This window comes from Sander lucioperca, chromosome 12 (genome assembly GCF_008315115.2).
Source record: "Sander lucioperca isolate FBNREF2018 chromosome 12, SLUC_FBN_1.2, whole genome shotgun sequence".
Taxonomy (NCBI): Eukaryota; Metazoa; Chordata; class Actinopteri; order Perciformes; family Percidae; genus Sander; species Sander lucioperca.
Genome location: NC_050184.1, coordinates 977,240 through 1,000,880, shown reverse-complemented (window position 1 = coordinate 1,000,880; position 23,641 = coordinate 977,240). Strand labels below are relative to the sequence as shown.

General features: G+C 40.7%; 1 protein-coding gene across 1 annotated transcript in view; it reads left to right on the top strand.

The window, feature by feature from the left end:
• LOC116067645 (voltage-gated potassium channel subunit beta-2-like) overlaps positions 1-17,539 on the top strand; it is a 140,096-nt gene extending 122,557 nt beyond the window's left edge. Inside the window, exons 10-15 of the mRNA XM_036008046.1 lie at positions 6,478-6,563; positions 9,130-9,250; positions 9,621-9,715; positions 13,324-13,444; positions 15,033-15,121; positions 16,517-17,539. Coding sequence (XP_035863939.1) covers positions 6,478-6,563; positions 9,130-9,250; positions 9,621-9,715; positions 13,324-13,444; positions 15,033-15,121; positions 16,517-16,606 — 602 coding nt within the window. The 3' untranslated portion in view covers positions 16,607-17,539. The remainder of the gene's footprint in view (positions 1-6,477; positions 6,564-9,129; positions 9,251-9,620; positions 9,716-13,323; positions 13,445-15,032; positions 15,122-16,516) is intronic.
• Positions 17,540-23,641: the final 6,102 nt, after the last annotated feature.

The following is a 23,641-nucleotide window of genomic DNA, read 5'->3' as shown; positions in this document are numbered from 1 at the left end:
AGAAGCTCATGAAGTTGTCACTACTCAGTGTCTGGTCCGGCCACAGTTTTATAATGAAGCAAAAATATTTTTACATCTCTAGTGTGTTCTGTGCTAATGCTTCCTACGCCACCCCGAATAAACACCAACGAGTAAGTAGTAGTAAGTAACGTTAAAACTAATGACACAGTATCCACTGCAGTTATCCACTAGTCAAGACACACTTTTATCATTATCAATGTACGACAGCAAGGACTTGGGAAAGGATACCGTGTACACGATCCCATGGTGTAAAGTTCAGAGTCTTCTGGGCTTAAGGGCCTAATGGAGTAATGGACCTAATCAATTGTTAATTGTCTAATTGCCAGCAATTCTGGCTCTTCCAAAGACTTGAGTCATACAGTGAGACCAGGATAAAACTAATTATGCAAATAAAATGTACATTAATATAAAGATGACCTCCTGAGCCAAGAGAGAAAGATATGCCACGTGGCAAACCAAAGACGTCTGAAGATTGCAAAAGTTTAAAAAACTCCTTCCAGCAACCTCTCCTCTGCCCCTAAGAACAGTAGGGTGAACAATGTATTTTCAGATGTTCATAAATTGATATCAGATATATAATCCAAATTAGGAAATTAATAATTGTTGATAATTGTGAGAACCAAAAATCGGCATTGCCTTTTAGTGTCATTTGTTGCTTATTGGAAGAAAACTATCGTTAGTAAATGTCAAACCCACATCGAGTCACCTCCGGTCACTTCATTTCACTTCACACAGTCCCTCATAGCCTGGATGCTCTGCAGAGTCCAGTGGTATTTATTAGAAGGTAATTTGTAACAAATTAAAACAAAACCGTACCGTAATATAAAGTGGGATCCATCCTTGTTTCCCTCTGTCAGATCTTGTTAGATCTTATTAGACTTTCTTAAAAGGTAATTAGTGACACATTACAACGTAAATGGCTGATTGGTGCACAGATTTCCATATATTAGCACACAGGTAAAATAAACACGTGGTATTTTAACAAATGTAATTATTTATTGATTGATTGATACAGTTTTGTGTATGGCCTAGTGCAGTTTGCCTTGTCTGGTCTTTCACTGGGCTGTTCGTCGTTTGCCTGTGAAGAGAGCACAGAGTGTTTTTAGCCTTTTTTTTCTTGAAGACTGTAAGTATTAACATTACAAACAGTAACGTTAATGTTACAAACGGTACAGCATAGGGGTAAATATTATGAATGTTACAGTTTTTGTAATAAAACACAAGAAATACAAATTGGCCTAATGGTAACGTTATGTTAATATCTGAGTTGTCACAGCATTACAACATTAATTAAAGCATTTAAAGACTGTAAATGATATCTGCATTCCTTTTGGGTGAAACGTTCACAGCACAAAATGAATTTACAGAGCAAGCTAGCTAGGTTAGCCAGGTAACATTAACGTTAGCTTAGTAACAACATGAATGAATACGCTTAACATCGACTAAACATTGTAATGTAAGGAAATACAAATAATCTAGTTATTGTGCTACATGATGTAGTATTATTACTTACAATCAGTAAATTCTGCACAGAAACACAGGATGAGTGGAAATCCTAACTGCGCTAGCGAATGATACGGAAGTAAATGCGCCTTAATTTCAAAATAAAAGTCTTCGAACATGTGGCTGGGTTGGCTCAGTGGGTAGAGCGGGCGCACATATGTAGAGGTGTATGCCTTCGAGTCCGACCTGAGATGATTTTCCTGCATGTAATCCCTCTCTCTCCCCTCTTTCATATCTAGCTGTTCTTTCCATTAAAGGCTGAAATGCCCCCAAAAAAATGGTCTCCGAACATAAAGTTGTGAATTCTTTATAATTAAAAATTAGTGTCTAAGTATAGTATAATTTGGGTCTAATATGACATTATATGCCGTTTCCAAATACAGCATAAAATAGGAATATGGTGTCTTATAACTGTGTTTGTTGACTGTCTAATAAAGACCACATTATTTCAATCAGGAGAGACTTCGTTGCAGATATGCAAAGATTTATTGTACATAAGCATAATATGAAATGTACAGTCTTTGGGGATTAGACTCCATCGTTAAAAATATTTTAAAGGGGTAGAGAAGCCAGACATTCCCCCCGATGGAGCCTAAACACTGGTGATGGTGGAGAAGGAACCTGGAGACCGAACGAAGGAGCTGTCTGCCGGAAAGGGACTCAGGTTGCCGTGGTTGACGATGACCAGAGGTGGAAGGGGAGGAGGAGGGTTGCACGTTTGCCTGAAAAGACAGCTGATAGCGGCCAATATTAATGTCTTCGGCGCAGCAGGTGGTATTAATTGTTCTGCGCAACAGCCGGTATTAATTTCATCGGCGCAGCGCCGGTATTAACTTCTTTGGCGCAGCAGCCGGTATTACTTTCTTCGGCGCAGCGGCCGGTATTAGCAATTCTGGCCTGCACACTAAAGCAGCATAAATACCATAGATAGAACGATAAAATGCAAACTGAGCAGGTAAACTCCCAGACCACCACCAGTTATATGCACGCTTACCGAAAATTACGGCTTTAGGGATCTTTGGTTTGCGAGGACATCGTTGACGTCGGGACGAATGTAGGATGAGTACGCAGAGGATGACCAGCGACCCAGTTTTTGCAGTGAAGTACGAGATATACCTTGAATCGCCGCAGTAGTAGCAGCCCCTATCCTGAAGGAATGGCCCGAATAATGTTGAGGTGAAATGTTAGACTTGATAAGAACTATCTTCAAATGATGGCTAAACCAACCTTTTGACAGGGGAAATTCCCCGGGAGCAAGAAACAAAGGTGCGAGGGAGCCAGTATGAGGCCTTAGCATAAGGTATTTCATCATGGATTTGAAAGGGCAAAAAAGTGTGTCTGTGCGGGAAACAATGACAGAACAAGCACCACGCGCTTAGAATGCTTAAGTTTTAAACACTAATGATGAGAATGAAAGGCCAGATCGGTGAAGGTGATATCTCTATCGGGATTGAAAGATTTTGAGGGGGTAGTAAATTTGCCACATCTGAGAAAAGCAAAAAAGCTAACAAAAATACGTACTCCAGTAGGGTATCAATGTATGAAGAAAAAACACCTGCTCTAAGAGTCAACACCAATTTATGCAAAATGCCGAGTGTAATCGGCTGCCTGAGGTCCAGGAAAAAAAGAGTTTTTGAGATAGCTTTCAAAAGCAGTTTAATAGCCTGATTAGAAAAGAGGCTCAGAAAAGATGGATTGTAACACTTGATGTTAAACTGTATACCAGCAATAATCCCGCGAGTATACTGCAGTTTAAAATGGCGAGTATTGGTACAATAACAAATAAATGCACAAATACTGCTTATGAGAATCGGGTTTGAGAGGTACACCAATAGATACACAAAAAAAAGAGAATGTATGCCGAGCAAAATCATGAGTTTTTAGAGTGGAAGCAGCTAAACCCTTTCTCATATATATCCTAGAGGAGTCTAAATAACACTGAAGGGGATTTAGATTTAGTGCAGAGCTAGCTCTTGAAGAGAGGGAAGAGTTACAGGTATGGGGCTGGCTGCAGGGCAGAGGCTCCGAAAGGTCTGAAATTGAAAACGAGACAGAGCGTCAGCCACGTTATTGAAATGACCGGAGACGTGACAGGCAGTGATGATGAAATTTTGCATGACAGCAGACCATGTGATGCTTCTCATGAAAGTTATATTTTCACACAAAGAGCGCCCTCTATTAATGATGCTGACAACTGCTTGATTATCACATAACTGTGATGCGTTTACATTTCCAATGATGGCCCCAGACGTGACAGGCTACAGCAATGGGGTAAATCTCGTGCAGGGCTGAAGAATCGAACTGGAAGAAATTGGGAGGCCAGTGGCCTGCGAACCACTGGCCTTGGAAAAAAAAACGAAAACCCGCGGAAGGGGCAGCGTCCGTAAAAAGCTGCATTGAGTCGGAGGAATGCACCAGCTCTTCATAAAAGAAGGTAATGCCATTCCAATGCTTGAGAAGGTGAGACCAGAAACGCAGATCGGAGCGGCAGCCGTCATCGAGATACACAAAATCATGCAGAAGGGGAACAGAGGATGCCGTATCCAGTAACCGGGAAATGAAAGAGCACCCTTGAGGGCATGGAGAAGTTAAGATGCCCGAGAAGGGAGAGTAACTGGCGTTTAGTTACTTCAACAGCAGATGAAAAAGATGCAACGATTTCTCGAATGCGCTGCAATTTGTCAAGCGGGAGAGCCATGCCGACAGAATCGAGTGTGATGCTGAGAAAGTCAAGGCGTGTGGCAGGACCAATAGTTTTCTCCTCTGACAGAGGAACGCCGAGGGAACGAAAACAACACCTCAGTTTGCCCAATGACGAGCCAGTGCTATCGTGAGGAGGGTCTATGAGAAGAAAATCATCCAGCAGATGAAGACATCCTCACCCTGTTAAGCAGGATCCAGCAAAGCGCCTCGGAGATATGATTAAAAATACACGGGCTGATCCTGCAGCCGAAGGTCAAACGCACTCCGAAATAGAATTTGGAATCCCACCTAACGCCGAAAAGAGGCCACTGAGAAGGATGAATGGGAACGATCTTAAATGCATCAGCGATGTCCGCCTTGGAGAGCCAAGCGCCAACCCCTGCCAACTTAATCATTTTGATAGCATTGTCGACAGTAGCATAGTGCAGAGAAAAGGGGACAGGTGGAATGAGGCTATTAATGCAAGCAACAGGCCCGTTGTGCGGCGCGGACAAAAAAATCAGGCGCTTTTTACAGAATATTTCCTAGTAGCAACACCTATTGGACTGATGCAAAACAATGAAAACGGAGACGAGCTGAACGGCCCGATGACATAGCCCTTATCAACCTCCGACGCCAGCAACCGGGAAACGGTGTCGGGGTCGGAAACTGCGGAAAGATTTTTTGCCACAAACGTAACATTTGGAGCTGTGAGCACGCCCACCCAAAAACCTTGGGAAAGCCCTGTGAGAAGGTGATCCACAAAAACAGAATTAGGATGGGAAGACAATTCAAATGCTAATGTATGCAGATTTAATGGAGTGGAAGGATGAACTGTCAAAATGTCTTTGAGCCGCGTCAAGACGGCCGCCGAGCAGCCTGGGACGGAACAAGGCGCCGATGGCAGACTGACCAGGGATGAGCATCTCGGCAATCGCTGCAGATGTGGAGAAAAATGCAATGGGGGAAGGTACAAACATTGTCATTAAAGTTATTGCAAATAGGAGGTTTGGAAGCCTGAGGCAGCGGTGGCCAGGGAATAGCTGGTTTCTGCTGGGGCAGGCAGGGCGGCGGCAGCGACATAGATGCTAGCGTGGTACTGACGGTCGCTGAACCGGCGGAAGCAGAATTGCTTTCAACGGCTTGCAGCCGTGCATCCATGGACTGCATTGAACTGGCCAGAGACTGCAGAGAAGCAAGGATGAGGCTCGTGTCCAAGGAACCCCCCAGAACAGCTGTAGTAGCCGCACGGCTGAGAGAACACGCACCACGTGTCTTCAGCGGGGCGCTGGGAGGGGATCCGCCTTCTTGGTCTGCTTACGACCATGAGCAGCCACAGGAATGAAAGGCGAGGGAACCGGCGAGACACACCAGGCCTGGGCAGCCAGCTCGCAGAGCTTGGGAGAAGGTAAACCTGGAGCCGGTGTGATGCCATGATCCTGGAGCTGCAAGAGGAACATCTCCGTCCCATCTGAACAGGAGCCGTGCAGCGTAGCCAGGCGAGAGCTCCTGCGAATGCTGTCCAGAGAGCCTGCAGTAGCCGCCGGAGACAAGCAGCTTCCTGAACCCGGTCCCTCCGCCGGATCAAAGTCGGAGTCCGACATGATAAGCACGAAGAGCCAAAAGTAACATAGAAAGAAAACTAGTGCCATTAGCCGTCCAATGAGTAGTTGCACGTTTGCCTGAAAAGACAGCTGATAGCAAGGAGAGAAGACATTTAAAGCAGGATGTCATGCTATGATTGGATCATGGCCAATTTTGGTTGGTTTACTGAAAAGTGAACGCCTCTTAACAGCTGAATAGTTTTAGGAAGAGATAGTGGTGATTGAAGTTATTTAATAGTCTTCCTGAAAGAATTTGCGCTGAGCTCCATATCTATATCTAATTTGATACAAATTATGGCTTATTACGTCTTATTAGTGTACCGTATGGCTCATGCCATAAACCCTCGCCCAGTATTGTCTTTCTAACCTCTGACTGAATTGTTCCAACACGTTATTATACTACTTTTACTTTTATACTATACTTTTTTTCTATTACACACAATAAAAATGAAACGTAACTCAAAAACGTGTCTCCAGCTTTTTCCAGTAAAGATTGATCCATCAACCGTATACTGGACCCAAAACGTACATAAAGAACATATAAGCCAGTACAGTTTTTATGCTATTGCTTCTTCTTTTCATTTAAGCTGGCCCCTTTTTTCCTCCTTGCTGTTTTCTGATGATTGCTGAAACTTTGTTACTTAACTAATGTGGGCTGTTTTGGTAGAGACGGTGAGGGCAATGACCCATGTGATCAACCAGGGGATGGCCATGTATTGGGGGACATCACGATGGACCTCCATGGAGATCATGGTGAGTTCACCGACAAGTCTCAAAATATGAAAATGCATTCATTGGTCCATTTGATTGACCACAGTGCCACAGTGGTGTGCGATACTGCAAAATTTGGTATCAATCCGATACAGGGCCAGTATCGCCAATACCAATACAATACGATGCCATACCGATACTTTTTAATAATGTCGATGAATCTAATTGCTAAATCTGAATGAATTTTTATGACCTTTAACTGGTTTTGTGATTTTTCCTTTTTTGGATTTTTAATAAGTTAAAACCTAGGACAGAATTTTCATATGGTTGTATACATTTGTTGTGTTAACACTGTATCTTACAGCCTTTTTACAAATTATACAGCTTGCCGTCGTTTAATTTTTGGCCTGAAAATATAGCCACACAGTGCTCTTCTTCCTCTCTGCCATTCTTCTGCTCTGTCTCTCTCCTGCTTGTGTGTCTGTGTGTGTGTGCTGCTGGCCACCGGGCCTGACTGCTTGCTTGCTTGTTTGTCTGGGGCCCGTTTCAGAAAGCAGGTTTAGTGAAAACTCTGAGTTTTTCTGTTTCAGAAAGGGAGGTTATTTAAACCTGAGAAGGAGGGGTTACTCCAGCCCGTTTCAGAAAGAGATGTAACTTAACCTCATAGTCCGTTACTATGGTAACTGAGTCTGTGAACCTAATCTGGTCGGGAGCAGGTTTTCTTCAATAAACTTTGATTTTCTCTCAGTCTTCTCCCTCTGACACAGCGCTCTTTCATTTTCTCATTCAGTCTGTATCAGGCGCATTTTAGCGCAGTGTTGTCGTCTGCATAAATAAAAAAATGTGTTGGTTTATTAACTATGTTAGGCAGATTAGAAAACGTTTTTTTCCCGAACATGGCATGTCCTTTTGTCGACGATCCCGTTGATGAAAAAGTTGTATTACTATTTATATATATATTATTATATATTATATCGCAGCCCCTAATGAGAATGTGACACGGATACAGTGCCTTGCAAAAAACCAATTTGACACAATGTTCTAATATTCAGCAATTTTAGTTGCTTATGTTTCAATGTGGGTTCTAATCTGCAGCATGAAATTACCAACTTCTTCTCTGGGGACTACCAACGTTAAACTTCACAACAGTACTCCTGCTCTCCCTCTGACAGATTAGATAGAGCGACACTCTGTCTGGTACAACCACCTCCAATCCAAGGCCAACACTACGTTTCTGTTAACCCTTTCCTTGATTGGGTTAGAGGTGCAAGCATTGGCGACAGCGACACAGGATATTGTACCTTTTTCAAGCCCTTTGAACCTGTAATTGTTTGTCTTCTGTCATTAACAGACAAGTTCGCAAACTCTAACAGACAAGTTTGTAAACTTTAACTTGAAGCACTTTTTTTTTGATTGAAAAAAAAATTGAATTTTTAGGGGGGCTGAGATTAAATTTAGGGGGGCTTGAGTCACCCTAAAGAGGGTCTAAAATCGCCAATGCTCGCTCTGAAACATTTTTCAGATGTTTTTGTAGTGTTCCCTGGACACAAACCAGTGAGAGCCATTAAAAATAATTAAATGATTATAAATTATAATTCTGTTAATGACATGGTGCTGCAACCTCAGAATGGGATTAGTAGTATCTTACTTTTTTACCCGCAGGATTGCACCTAAATGAAATTATAGGTGTAGGCCTATACCATTCCAGTTTTCACCAGTAATATTATAGGTTACCTGTGATTAAATATGAAATTAATACACTATATTAGAGCTTACGCATTGACTCGAGCAGCAATTTTCTCCCACACCAATTCTCATTATTTTGCAGCAGCAGCCGTGTTGCTTTTTTTAACAAAATATATATTCAAACTCGCTGTATGTGCGCATGAGTAGTTCCAGTTCCAGAGGGATACAGTATGCCGACCGATTTGTTTGTGGTTGTTGCCATGGTGAATCGTAGTATCATGGCTCCATTCATGCTGCCTTTTTATTGTATTGGTGTACGCGCTTAACTCTGAGTTGATTGAACCAACTCAAATCAGCTGTTCTGGAACCGAAAACTCAGAGGTTCCCATCTCAGGGTAAATCAACTTAGAGATCAGGGTTAGACTCAGAGTTTGTTAAACCTCCTTCCTGAAACAGGTCCCAGGTGCCGCTGAGTCACGTGACGGTACAACATCAAATCACAAGGAGCAAAGTGTACCTGCTCTGCGCTGTGACTGGACTTACACAGACAGACAGCCAGGTCGCCTCTTTGATGAAACCGCAGCAGTGGATACTGGAGAGAAACTGAAACTAAAGTATCGATCTCATTACACTGGTATTGATCAATATCAATACCAACGTTGGTATCAATGTTATCGATATTTGGATCTATCCACCCACCACTACTTTGTTGGTGTCAGGGCCAAATTATTGAGTCTAAACAGGTCAAGTGATGCCAGTATTGGTGTTTTCCATCTGTCTGGATCTTTTCGGGTGCACCAAATTATTATTTTTTTGATTATCCTTGAGTCTATTACAGATCAGGTTGCTCTTTTTAAAAATTAATCTATGCACATTAGGTCTGGACTGGATCAGGTCAAAAATGTCCCTCTTTTTGCTGTAGGAGGCATACTCGATGGCGCGACAGTTCAACCAGATCCCACCAATCTGCGAACAGGCAGAGTACCACATGTTTCAAAGGGAGAAGGTTGAAGTGCAACTGCCTGAACTGTTCCACAAGATAGGTAAGCAGCTGCCATAGTCATAATAAGGAAAATCTGTCTTAATAAATATGTATTCATAATTATTAAGACAGATTATGAAGAAGTCACTTTTTTTCATTTGTATTAAGTTTAATTATGTATCTTGTTTTTTTTGTAAGACATTGAATCAGCCATGCAAATGGTTGGGATATTAGTAATGTTGGGCTGCCATTGGATTCTTTAAGATAAAACTTTAACTGTATTAGTTTGAATCCTGATGCTAATCCTAGCCTCCCTAGTCCCTCATATTGTAAAACTACAAGAAACTGTAAATAAACAAGGCATTGAACAACACAGCACAAATTAGCTGTCTGTGATTTGGTCGATTACAAGACCTGTTTTGGGCATGCAGGCATTGGAGCTATGACATGGTCTCCACTGGCCTGTGGGATCATCTCAGGGAAGTATAACAGTGGGATCCCCTCTTTTTCACGTGCCTCGCTTAAGGTAACACTCCTACTTTTCCCACTTCTCATTGTCATTCTATTGTGTGCCATCTCTCTGACCATTTATGAAGATGCAGTGTTTCCCACAGGTTGAGAATTTACTTGTGGTGGTGGGTGGTGCAGAATGTGACGACGTGGCGTGTAATGGCTGAGTTCAGTAAAAACTAGTCAAACAAACAATGAAAACAATGACTACATAACATTAACAGATCATTTAGAAAGAAATAACTACTTACATATTAAACAAATCAGACTAAAAGCTGATACAGATGAAGTGTAGCTATGATGTGCTTTTTCAATTAAATCTGGTTGGTTTGTCAAATGTTATTGTTCAGCAGATAAAATACCTGATTACCCGGAGCCCAAATATTATAGTGTTTTTGTTCCTGTGACATTATTACTCACTGTGAGCTCATTTTTCACTCTATCTGCAAGTCTGGCATCTCAAATTAAAAAGCATAACCATGGCCAGAAGTAGGAATAGCTCCTGCATGTATTTATATTCATAGTTACAAAGTTATAATGAATAAAACATAAAAAAAGGAAAAACATAAGTTTGATTTATTTGATAATTTATTTAAAAAAATAGAAAAACATTGAATCAGATAATTCAATATTTTCCTAAAGGTCACATGTATATATGAGACATACAATACTATACAATGCAGGAAAATAAGAATTTTGGCTGTACATCATTCACACAAAGAATTAGTTACATTTGTACAAACATAACACCAGTGTTGGAATGTAACTATGTACATTTAGTAGTACTGTACTTAAGTCCAAATGTTTGCCCTGATGATACTTAGATACTTTTACCTAAGTAATATTTTCAATGCAGGACTTTTACTGTAACAGAGTCTTTTTACAGTATGGTATTCGTACTTTTAATGAAGTAAAGGATCTGTATACTTCTTCCACCAGTGTTTTTTCTTTGGTGATCTTTAAACAAAACATGCATTTTCAAATAGGCCTACATGTCTGTGTTGTATTCATTAGATCTCATCTGAACATATTTATGTCATTCAAACAACTCTGAGTTGAATTTCAAAACTTTACAGCCAACTTAATAAAATTTCAGGTTTTATTCGGGCTCAAGTCCATAAATACAGTTAATGGGTACAGGCACGGAGATGAACTAAAGGCTCGGTTAGCAACGATTAGCACTGTTTAGTGATTAGCTCCGGTCAGCTCCTGTTTACTCCATTATAAAGCTATGGAGGGGAGGAGACTCGAACAACCAGACTCTGACAAATGACGTTCGGGGAGCCTTTACAGTGTGGCCGTGGCATTTCTAAAGTTTATCAGTTGGCTATAGTTAATCCCACACTAGACCACGAGCAGCAAGTTACTACTAACAGCCTCTGAGCCTGAAGTGATTGTGAAGCGTTGACGCTGTCATGCACGCGGCGCGAGACTTCACAAGGGGGAGGGGCTAGAGGCCACTGGTCTTGTGCGCTGTAAAAAATACATCGTTGATTGGAAAAGAAAATGTAATTCAGTTTTTATCTACCTGGGCGGGTCTCAATCTACCTGGGCACTGCGCCAAAGTAGAAACTATGTATGGGAAACACTGAGATGATCATTTCAAAGCAGTCAAATGGTTTAAACCAATTAAGGGCAAGAGTCTCTTAAGTAGTTTCTGGTGCAAGAACTGTAGTTATGTTAGGTATCAGTTTCCTCCTGTGACAAAGACAGCTTAATCTAAATACGAACAAAAAAAAGTCATCTTTGTGGCATTCAGGGTTGGGTAAACTACCAGCAGTGGTGGAATGTAACGAAGTACAAATACTTCGTTACTGTACTTAAGTACATTTTTCACGTATCTGTACTTTACTTAAAGGGCAATTCCGGCACAAAACGAACCTAGGGGTTAATAACGGATGTCTACCCAGTCTGTCGTTCTCTGGGACATGTTTTCATGCTAATTGATTCTGTTTGTAGCTTGAATGAAGCTAGCGCGGACCACTGGTTAGCTTACAACGCTAGTATTCGGGGCACAGGGAAAGTAAAAATAAATCGCTATTTATACCACTAAAAAGGCTCAAAATATCACCAAACTTCAACGGTAGTATAGTGAGGGTCCCTACATGTTAACCGAAGCATTGAGAACTTTATAAGTGTACCGACAGTTTATTGAACGAAGAGCTGCAGGAGCTCCGTGAAAGGGCTACGAGAGAGATGCCGCAACAGAGCCTCATACTTCGGGAAACTGGTGGTGTGACATTGTGAAGCTATGGCCACCGAACAGGAGTATCTGTGTTGCGTCGCAACTCCCAAGAGACGCAGTGTTTTGTACAGTCTGAAGATTCCCCCTCTGTGATAAACAGGGAAACTTTTTTCCATGGCCCGAAAATAAATTGGAGACGGCGACCCAGACCGGAGGGACAAGATGGACAGTTATCCACTAAGTAAGTAAACTAGACAAGTTATGTTTTACATCGGTGCGATTATTTCAGATATATTGTGCAAATTGCTTATGATTTTAGTTGGCATTGCCAGCTGTAAGTCATGACTGGTTTCCCGAAGTACGAGGCTCTGTTGCGGCATAGCTCTCTCTCTCTCGTAGCCCTTTCATGGAGCTCCCGCAGCTCTTCGTTCAATAAACTGTCGGTACACTTACAAAGTTCTCAATGCTTTGAGCTATTTTGAGCCTTTTTAGTGGTATAAATAGCAATTTGTTTTTACTTTCCCTGTGCCCCGAATACTAGCGTTGTAAGCTAACCAGCGGTCCGCGCTAGCTTCGTTCAAGCTACAAACACAATCAGTTAGCATGAAAACATGTCCCAGAGAACGACAGAGTGGGTACACATCCGTTATTAACCCCTAGGTTCGTTTTGCGCCAGAATTGTCCTTTAATCACTAGTGCATACTTTTGACTTTTACTTTGTTACATTTTGCAGCAATTATCTATACTTTCTACTCCACTACATTTCTACAACGTTCCGTTACATTTTTGTTACATTTCAGATCAGTTTTCCCCCTTTTGCAGTCCGCAGGGAAGCCTTCAGCAGCAGCCGTCCAGCTCCCGGTGCCGCTCGCGATATTACGAATCCCACTATGCCCACGCCAATATCCGCCCTTCAATAGCGTTTATTGGCCAGGCGCGTACCGCTCCTGGTACTACCACTGCTCCTGTTACTGCTGTTACTGCAAGCCTGCGTGTTCTCGCTAAATAAATATGTGCATCATTCACTGCCCCGTGGGAAATAATGCAAAGTCGAGCTTCATGCAGATCACCCTGATAGATACCCAGGATTGTAACTCAGAATGTAAACTGGGCCACAGATGGTAAGCACAATTACATTAACCTAAAACTAACTTAATTAAAATGCCACAGCCCATACAGTTTTTTTTTATTAGAATATAGACATTAAGAGAATAAATCGTTATGCAAGTACTTTTACTTTTAATACTTAAAGTACATTTAAAATCAGGTACTTTTTACTTTTACTTAAGTAGGGTTTTCATTGTTGTACTTTTACTAAAGTAAATATATCTCTGGTTATTTGTACTTTTACTTAAGTACTGAGATTCAGTACTTCCTCCACCACTGACTACCAGAATCCTTGTCTTGCCCTGAGCTCTGTATTGTGTTGTCTGCAACAGGGTTATCAGTGGATGAAGGACAAGATCCTGAGTGAGGAAGGGAGCCGTCAGCAGGTGAAGCTAAAAGAGTTGAAGGCAATTGCTGAGCACCTAGGCTGCACTCTGCCCCAACTGGCTATTGGTAAAACAAAACTGTAATTTTTTGTTCTGTCTATATGTCCACCATATCCTACTCTGTAGGTGTCCATGTTTTTTTTCTTCTGGAATACCTGATATTTCTGTCTCTGTCAGGATAGCTTTATTGAATTTGGTTATCACTTCATTACATCTAATTCTATCCAAGATTAACTTTATGCTTATTTTCCAAGATGCCATCTTTAAATTCCCATGTATTGTGGTAACCTGCAACTAGAGCAGTTTTATAGATATGTATTTTACAGTATTTCTTTTATTAGACATGAATTAAAAAAAACACAGAAAACCACATCTGCCATTCACGATACATGCAGGCAGGGCTGTAGTCAATACCAACTTAATCCTATCCGTGTCAAGTCCAAGACCAGGTCCAGTTGAGTCAGAGTCAATCAAGTCAGAGTCCAAAGGCACTCTAAAAATAAGGGTGGATAAACTCCCGGGTGGCTGTATATTATGTGCATGGCAACTAAGCATAATGTATCGCTTTTAATTTATTAGTTAAACAATATAATCATACTATATAAAAAGATAGTTTATAAAGACAGTACCGTTCATGCGCCATCTTGGGAAAACAGTCATGACCAGTCGAACGACAAACGCCGTGCTTGAGCTATGTTACTGGTTGCACGGTGTTCGTCGTTCGACTGGTCATGACTGTTTTCCCAAGATGGCGCATGTATATATGAACGGTACTGTCTTTATAAACTATCTTTTTAATAAACTGTCTGTACACTAACAAAGTTCTCAATGCTTCGGTTTACATGTACGGACCCTCATTATGCTACTGTGGAAGTTTGGTGCTATTTTGAGCCTTGTTAGTGGTATACAAATTCTAAAAAATTCTTGTTACTTTACCAGTGCCCCAGCGACTAGCTTTATAAGCTAATTAGCGGTTTGCGATAAAACTTGTCACATTCGATTAGCATGAAAACATATCCCAGAGAACGGTCGACTCGGTACACGTGTTATTAACCCCTAGGTTAATTTTGCGCCAGATTTCTCATTTAAGAAATAAAGGGTTTCTTTGCACTGAAACGCTACAGGGCTTTTAAATAGAAGCAGATACAAGAGTTTGTATTAACAGTGTAATGCAGTAATTGTTATAGGGAAAATGGGAGTAGATCAAAACAAGGCTTTGTGCTAAAATATATTTATCAAACAGAGGAACTTATAAATAAAGACCTGCCTCTAATACAAGCCTGCTTTAAGTAAAGGTATCTTACCATCCGCAATGAAGTAACTAAAGGCCCAGTCACTTTTTGAGGAAATATGGTATCAAACAGACTTTTTTCTTTGCAAACACAGGAAAGGCTTATTTCTTGCCCAGTTATTATTAAAAGATAGCTAGGTACTAGGTACTAGAATACAAAGTTTCAAAGAACTGCTCACAAATTGAGCAATAGGGAATTATACAAAACACATCCCTTAACTGGCACATATGAGTCCACCATACAACATGTTGTAATATCCTAGCCCGTGTTGTAGTCCAAATGACTTGACTCTTTGCCTCCACGCAATAATGGCTGTTAAATTAAAAAATGCACCTTTTTTTCATGTGCTGCAAATTCCCACAGCATGGTGCCTGAGGAACGAGGGGGTGAACTCTGTCCTGCTGGGAGCTTCCAGAACTGACCAGCTGATGGAGAATATCAGAGCAATACAGGTCAGAAAGCATACAGGCAGCAGGTGGAAGCACTTCATGTTAATAGTTACATAACCACAGCCAACACTACATGGTACAGTCTTGAGACTGAACAACAGAAAAGAAAACAGACCAATAATGCAATATAATAACATGCAACAATATGGTAGTGACACCTCTAAAGCATCCCCTGCTTTATCATCTATTTTAAAATAAATGGGACCATAATTTACAAAATGAACATTATGCTGTATGAAAGAAGACTTTGTACTAGAGATTGAGACCATAAACTCATTATTAAAGTGTTTACTGAGGTAATAAATCAAGTGAGAAATTCTATAGAAGTCAGTTTCTATAGAAACTGACTTTTTTTTGGAGCCGGTGGAGTCGCCCCCTGTTGGAAATTAGATAGAATGCCGCATTAAGGCACTTCCGGATTCGCTTAATTTTTCAGGCCCGGAAGCTTCGTCCATTACTTTTACAGTCCATTGTTCCAAACCAAATCCACTCCCTGCCCTACTGCTATCATAGAGATGTGTAAACTAACCTCGTCAACTAACCTCGTCCCCTCGACTCGCCAAAGGACTGACCTCTTCTGTTGAGCTGTGAGGTTTAACCAACGAAAGTATAAGGTTACGGGAAATTTGTTTATTGAAAGCTTCTAAATATTGAACACCACCCGGATGTTCTGGTTTCATGTACGGCTCTCTACCAACAGTGTGTTGGGAGGTTTTTCAGTTTTATTCAACTCATGCTTTCTTCTGACACCCACGTAAAGGTGTGCAGAGATTTTACAATTTCTTGGTGACTGATCACTGCAAATCTTTACAGCTTCTACCTCTGTCTGTCTTACAATCAGTCTTCAAAATTAACTTTTTCATCCACCAGCCAAATGGCTAGTGAATGTTCAAATATTACCAGCCATTCAATAGATTGCTATCAGGTTTTTTGGCTGGTGAGTGAAGCAAATCTACCAGCCACTTGCATTTTTCACCAGCATTTGGCTGGTAAACGGTGCTTATTTTGAACCCTGCTTACAATGTATTCTTGTTTTCCTAAATCGTCTGTCCACAGTTTGAAAGTTGTTTTGCTCTTGTGTAAGGTGCATTCATGGGCATGGTTCACAAAGTGTATCAAATTAACACACTTTGTATACGGTATGCAATCACTGGGTGCTTAGTTATCAATAAGCAATAGATAAATAAAATGTGGTTTGATACTTAGTACAGTCTACAAAGTGTGTCATAGTATACTGTATGCACAACCTGAACCAAACTGGCAAACACACATGGTTTGTTTGTCACACCTTTGTGACACTTAGACCTGCCTTAAGTAAAAGCCTGGTTCTTTCGGCAGTTGATGTAAATAAATAGTTTGAGAAATTACAGTAATGGTTTCTCTCTTCTCATTCCACAGGTCCTTCCGAAGTTATCACTGTCCATTGTATCTGAGGTGGATAACCTCTTGGGAAACAAGCCCTATAGTAAAAAGGACCTCAGATCCTAGAAGCACCAGTGATGAACTGTCATGCTATCCTGCCTGTGAATGAGAGACAGCAACACACATGGGCAGTAAAAGTAATTTATGAGAGTGTAGCAAATAGTAAATAACAAGCAAAGAAAATGTGCCGTTATTCATTTCATCACGTTAATGCACTGTCACGTATTACCAATTAATAAAGTTCTACAATATGCAGAACTTATTCTAGTAGTTTGAACAGCAACTTCAAGGAAACAAAAAAACTAATGAAGCACTGTTCTAAGGCCACTGAAGCACTAAATAAACTAGCTAATCGTTGAGTAAGCTTGGTGTACCAAACCAGGCTTCTTCACTGTCTACACATTGGTGCCTGTAACTTACAAAATTAAACACATATTGCACAAGACCAGTTAACCTACTAATCACAAAACATTATGGCGTAATGTATTAGCCCTTTCAGTGTAATAAACAGGGATATAATGGGATAAAAATTCAGGCCGGGACTTTGGCATGGAGTGGCCTTTCATGAGTGCCTGTGAAGAGCGCACATATCTGATGTTGCTAAAGATCTTCAACTCAGGCCAGAGCTCCGTTTTGCACTGTCTACGGATGAGAGAGCCATGCCAGCCCACCTCAAGGCTAAGGGCCATACTGTCACCTGTTATAATACGTCCATGACTGTAACTGACATTGAAAATTGAAATATGACCGCCGGTTCGGCCCAACCCTTGGACCAACCCTGGTAATAACAACAGGTTAAACATTGTTAATACGGTATTTGGATTCAGTTTTAATCTTAGTCCTTCTCCAAAAAATGTTATTGGTTTTAATGACAGACATTTGATCATAGTTGCATTAATGTCCTGTTTTAGTCTGTTAAAGTTAACTTTACTAATGCATGTTTGATTTTTTTGTTAAGTTGTAAATGTATTAAATCTTTACTGCAACCTTTGTCAAACACTCTGTGGTGGTGCCTGAAGTTTTTCCTGAGGAAATAACAACAATATCCTTAAGCTGATAATGTGGAAGAATTATCATATATAGTTATATAGGCCTATACAGATTTCTGTTTTCCTATTGTTCAGTAATTCGAAATAGCACTTTGAGGAACTCGGGGGAAGACTTATCCATATCCCTGGTAGAGGTAGCTGAGGTAGTCTAAAAGCTCCTTGGCAGCAAGGCGTCAGAAAAGGATGAAATTGTCCCTGAGATGTGGAAGTTTCTGAACATGTTGGGATGTCTCTTTTAAGGATAAATATTGGCTAATTTTAACTTATGCAACTTATTCAGTGTTGTAGGTCCTAGATATGGCCAAAGATCTTTATAAAGTTTAGCTGGTAGGGGATTGAGTAGCAGGTGTTTGGTTGGGAAGCTGACATCAGCTCAAACAATGTTTCAAGAGAAAGTCTCAAAATGCAAGGGTTGCAAGGACAGACACTAACTGGGATTCAGCATATGCATATTGCACTGCAGAGATTATAGACATAGCTGGAGAAAAGGAACTAATTTTATATCTACTCTCAATTTTTTTGCAAAAGAAATCTAAAAAAATTCATGAGCCGTAAAGGATGAGCAGCTAACAATCATATCACAATCTGGCTCCTAGGCTCCTGGAACACGAGAGTAGGCTGCCAAAAAAATATTTGTTATAAACAACCAAAATAAATAATCAACATAAAAAACATAACTTAAACAACATAACAAATAAGGAATCATGCAGCTGCTGTCTGTTTGTGTTTCATTATTAAAGTTTAATTTTTAATTTAATTTTTAAGTTTAATTGTTATTTAATACAAGAGGCTCAAATGAGTTGAATAAGCTACAGGAATTTTGGACCGGGATACATAATCGCCTATGTCAGATTGCAGGGACCCAGGTTCCATTCCCATGAATAAGCACATAAGATCCAGACTAGCACGTAAGGTCCAGGGGTCTCATTTATAAATGTGGCGTACGCACAAAACGGGGCTGAAAATGTGCGTACGCCACTTCCCACGCAAAGGTTGTGATTTATAAAAAACAAACTTGATGGGAGAATGTGTGGTCCTCCACGCAAACTCTGACCCATGCGTATACACATTTTGGAGACAAAACAGGAATTGGCGACGCAGATGGGTCCGTGTACTTGGTGGCCAACGGATTTTCGTTTTGAAAGGAAAAAAACAAAAACGAAAAACGGCCAGTTTCCCAATTACCATTAGTAAATAGGAAAACAAAAAACGGAAAACAACCCATTATTCGTTTTTTGTTTTGATATTAAAAAACGGAAAACGAAAAACAATCTCGTTATCCGATTGTCTTTGATGTATTTGTAGATGGAACTCGGAAATTAAAATACGTGTGTATAAGTCGTATTCCTTAATTTTGCATTGGTATTTTTTTCGTGACCCGGAAGTTACTCCCGCCACGCCAAGACCCGCCCTTCAATAGCATTTATTGGCCAGTACCGCCTGTAAGATCCGTTCTGTGCATGCGCATAATTACGTAGTAGAAAACTAACAATGTCCCTGTGCGATTTGTAACCATAGACTGTATATAAGTAACGTGTCTGTCGGTACACGATCCGTTCTGCCTGCACGATCCGTTCTGCACATGCGCAAGATAATACTGTTTTACCGAGGATACGACCTGCACGATCTGTTCCACGCTAGCCTATGGCTAGCCTCCACCGGGAAGCTAACGTTAGTTTAACTAACAGCTAATTCGGCTAACCGCTAGCTGACAGCTAGATTCAGTCTAATAAAATAACGTTAACTCAAACGTAATGGGAAAAGCAGGCTACAGCTAAATTAAGACTTCACAGTAATAACAATAAAGACAAGTATTGAGTGATTGTATTTTAAATGAGCACAAGTAAAGTAGAACTGATGTAACAGCTGTTATATATGTTAGGTGTTTGTTATATATGTCAACGTTTATTTTCAAGTTTTATTTTGAGGGTCTTTTAAAGTTATTACATGCTGTCTCAGCTAGCGGTTAGCCGAATGAGCTGTTAGCTAAACTAACGTTAGCTTGCCTGTGGAGGCTAACGGCAGACCGCTACAATCAGCTAGTGGTTAGCCGAATTAGCTGTTAGCTAAACTAACGTTAGCTTGGCTGTCGACCGGAAGCGTGGAACAGATCGTGCAGTGTCGTAAATCCTCGTACAACCGCGCATGCGCGAACATTTTGCGCATGTGCAGAACGGATCGTGTACCGACAGTGTCAACACTTTACGACCAAACATTACAACTTTTTATTAAATCTTTTTTTATTAAATCTTTATTATACAATAGTCATAGCTACAAACATTCGAAACTTGTCACTGATCCAAAACCGTGTAGCAACATCGTTGTTGTGTTGTTTACGTTAAGTTTTTACCTAATACTTCGTCTTGACTAATAACCATAGACTGTCTATTATTAATGCGATGAAGTGTAAACGTACATAAGTGTCCTTTTGAAGATGGGATGACAGCTCTCCCAGCCACCACTGCTGTATACCACTATAGTAGCTACATGCTAACGGCAGTAAACACTATAGTAGCTACATGCTAACGGTCATCTTAGCTGGCAATGTTGTTAAATTGTCCCCAATTCCGGGTCACATTCCTGCTGAAACATGTCCGATTGTGTAGTGTTTGGTCTGCGATTTTTGACGTTAGAAAGTGCTGCTTCGTTCCACTACAATCTAACGTTAGCATACTCATAGCTAACTATTGTAGCTGCATGCTAACGCGACATAGCGGAGCATATATAGCTAGCTATGTACGTATATAGCAGGACTTCACCAATAAAGGCTTCTAAACCAAATACTAAACAAATACAAATACAGTAAAGTGACCGGAATTAGGGGTGAAATGTCCAGCATTGAGCTACATAATAGTTTGCTAGGAGTATGCTGGTCTCTCACAGAGATCTCATTTGTAGCCCTGTTTTTACCTGACATGCACATGACCAACACATGAAGTGAGAGGTATACACATGCTTAAACTTTATTTAAAACATGGTTAACCTGAAGCAGGACGGAGTCATGACTTATAACACCAAAGCAAGGCTTCTAGCTCAGGCTAGCTAGCGTTAGCGTTACCTTCAAAGTTGTAAAGAAATGACGAAACGTAAAATTTGAAGCCTTTATTTAATTTGCTACATGGTGTTGTACTGGATGGCCAGACGACGCTCCGTATATCATTAACAGATACTTTAGGCAACTCCAGCAAACACCTTGTAAACTTCATCTTTGCCATCATAACGGTCTACTGTCTAATGTTTTCTTCCGGTAACCGGGAATGTCCAAACATCCTTACGCCAATGCGTGCATAGAGCTGTGAAGTTTGCCGGTGTTCGCGCAAGCGTAGAACTGATCAGGCAGTGCACAGAACGGATTTTACAGGCGGTACGGATCGGGTACTGACAAAGGAATAAGATTTATACACACATTTTAATTTCCGAGTTCCATCTACAAATACATCAAAGAAAATCGGATAACGAGATTGTTTTTCGTTTTCCGTTTTTTAATATCAAAACAAAAAACGAATAATGGGTTGTTTTCCGTTTTTTGTTTTCCTATTTACTAATGGTAATTGGGAAACTGGCCGTTTTTCGTTTTTGTTTTTTTCCTTTCAAAACGAAAATCCGTTGGCCACCAAGTACACGGACCCAGATGGTGAGGTGGTGAACTGAAGTCAGACTGCAGAAAGTAAATGGGAATAACGATTACTCGCAATATTTTCAAGTATTGATGCCTCACGCACATTTTTTCACTCCATATCATCCACGTTACCAAGAAGATTAAATCCAGCAGTGTTATTTGCGCTTGTACTGAGTGATAATTGTTCCATAAACACCTCCAACTCAAATCTTAATTAAAAATTTAATGTTTAATGTTTTAAATGTTCTTAATGTTTAATCGGCGCTGTCTCGCCATCACATTGTCCGCTACGGAGCACAGGAGGGGGAGATGACCCGACTGCATGGATTCAAGGATAGCATCAAATACCTAGCATTAGATAACGGCAGAACACAGTGTAAATAACACATTATCTGTCTTTAATACTGTGCATATATCATCAAATGTCAAAGTCTGAAAATACAGCCGTTAAGCTCTCACGCAATTGTTACCCTTAATGTCCTCGTTATAAGAATGAAGGGGTGCCATCAATCCAGGAGTGGGCTTGTGAGATGGCTATGGGGCAGGGTTTGAAAAAATGTCATATAAACGGTTGCCAGATTGGATGTAAAAGGGAAGAGTACCTGAACTTTCTGGAGGGCTTCTAAGAAGTGCTGGGGAGAGATGTGTATGATGGGCTTATGGTGTTGTCATTTATACATATGTTTATTTGGTTTATTGTCTATTGTGTTACTATTTTGTTGAATGGTCTGGGATATTGTAGTTACTGTGTCATCTTTTCTTGATTTTTGTCTGGGTGAGTGGTGATGACGGAAGGGGGGTGGGGATTTGTTAATGTTGCGAGTTGTATGTTTTGTATTTTTGTTAAAGAATAAAAAAAATTCATAAAAAAATAAGAGATTTTATTTGATGCGCAGGACACCCAAGGTCACCTTACAGTAGATAAAAACATGCTCATCAGATAAAACAGCGAGACATGGCAAAGACAAAACACGATGGAACAAGAGACATATGTTAAACCACTTCTCCTGAAATTTTAAGACTGGGAGAGTTCTGGTGGCTCGATCTCCCTGGGATTTGGCTGGTAAGGTTCTGTTAAATCTTCACTCAAGGTTCTTCCTTCTTTTTTGTATGCCTAGGTATACCCTTTTTCATTCATATTATCCCCAGAGCATGTTTACATAAGTATGGAAATCCTGACTATAAAGTTGCATGAAGTTCACATTTTGACAAGATTTAAACAATTTAAACTGTTATATGGTCATTTGATTTCTGAGTAGTTTAATGTAACCCATGCACAAATCAAATGAGAGAGAATTTTGTTCATTGCTTCACTCACTTCAACTGCACTCACGTCAAAGTATGAAGTATCCTGAAGGAAGGAATTATAAATTACCCAAATAAACATGACGTGACTATGGTTTCATTTAAAAATTAGGCACATCCTGTGTCAAAACGATGCTGAAAAACTAGTCCGCATTTGTTACTTCCAGGCTGGACTACTATAATTCCTTACGATAGGTTGCCCAAATAAGTCACTTAAGACTCTCCAGCTGATCCAGAATGCTGCAGCGCGTGTTCTGACAAGAACTAAGAAAAGAGATCATATTTCTCCTGTATTAGCTTCTCTGCATTGGCTTCCTGTAAAATCCAGGATTGAATTTAAAATCTTTCTCCTGACCTACAAAGCTCTAAATGGTCAGGCACCATCATATCTTAAAGAACTCATAGTACATTGTCCCACTAGAGCACTGCGCTCGCAGAATGCAGAGTTACTTGTGGTTCCTAGAGTCTCTAAAAGTGAAATGGGAGCCAGAGCTCTAGCTATCAGGCTCCTCTCCTGTGGAACCAGCTACCAGTCTGGGTTCGGGGGGCAGGCACCGTCACCACATTTAAGAGTAAACTTAAAACTCTCCTCTTTGATAAAGCTTATAGTTAGGGAGTGAGGAATTGCAGCGTTCGCTTAGGGCGGCGGGGGAGGGTGTGTAACCACAGTCATGGCGTTCCCCCTCCCTATCTCTGCTTCTCTGCAGCTCTTAGCTATTCTGTTATAATTTTAGACTGCCAGGGGACTTCCTTTGACACACTGAGCTTCTCTCTCCTCTCTCTTTCCATTTGCGTGCATCCATGTCCCAGAAATGTTTGTTACTAACCTAGCTCTGGGGAGCTTATTCCTCGGAGTCCTTATGTTTTTTTTTTCACCCAGCATGTTTCCTTGGATTAGGATGGCACCAAAATCATGGTTGCAGCTGTCGCCGTGGTCCTGCTGCCCTCCTTGCCCCCGTAGTTGTTGCAAGCTCTTTTCTTACTCACCTCTTTGCTACTAGGTCCTGCCTGCTAACAGTCCATCTGACATCCTGCCTATGCTATCCTTTTTAGTATTAAGCCTGCATGACAACCACAGAAAATACAGGCAGCATTATCATCTACAGTATATGACCTACGCTAATTTTT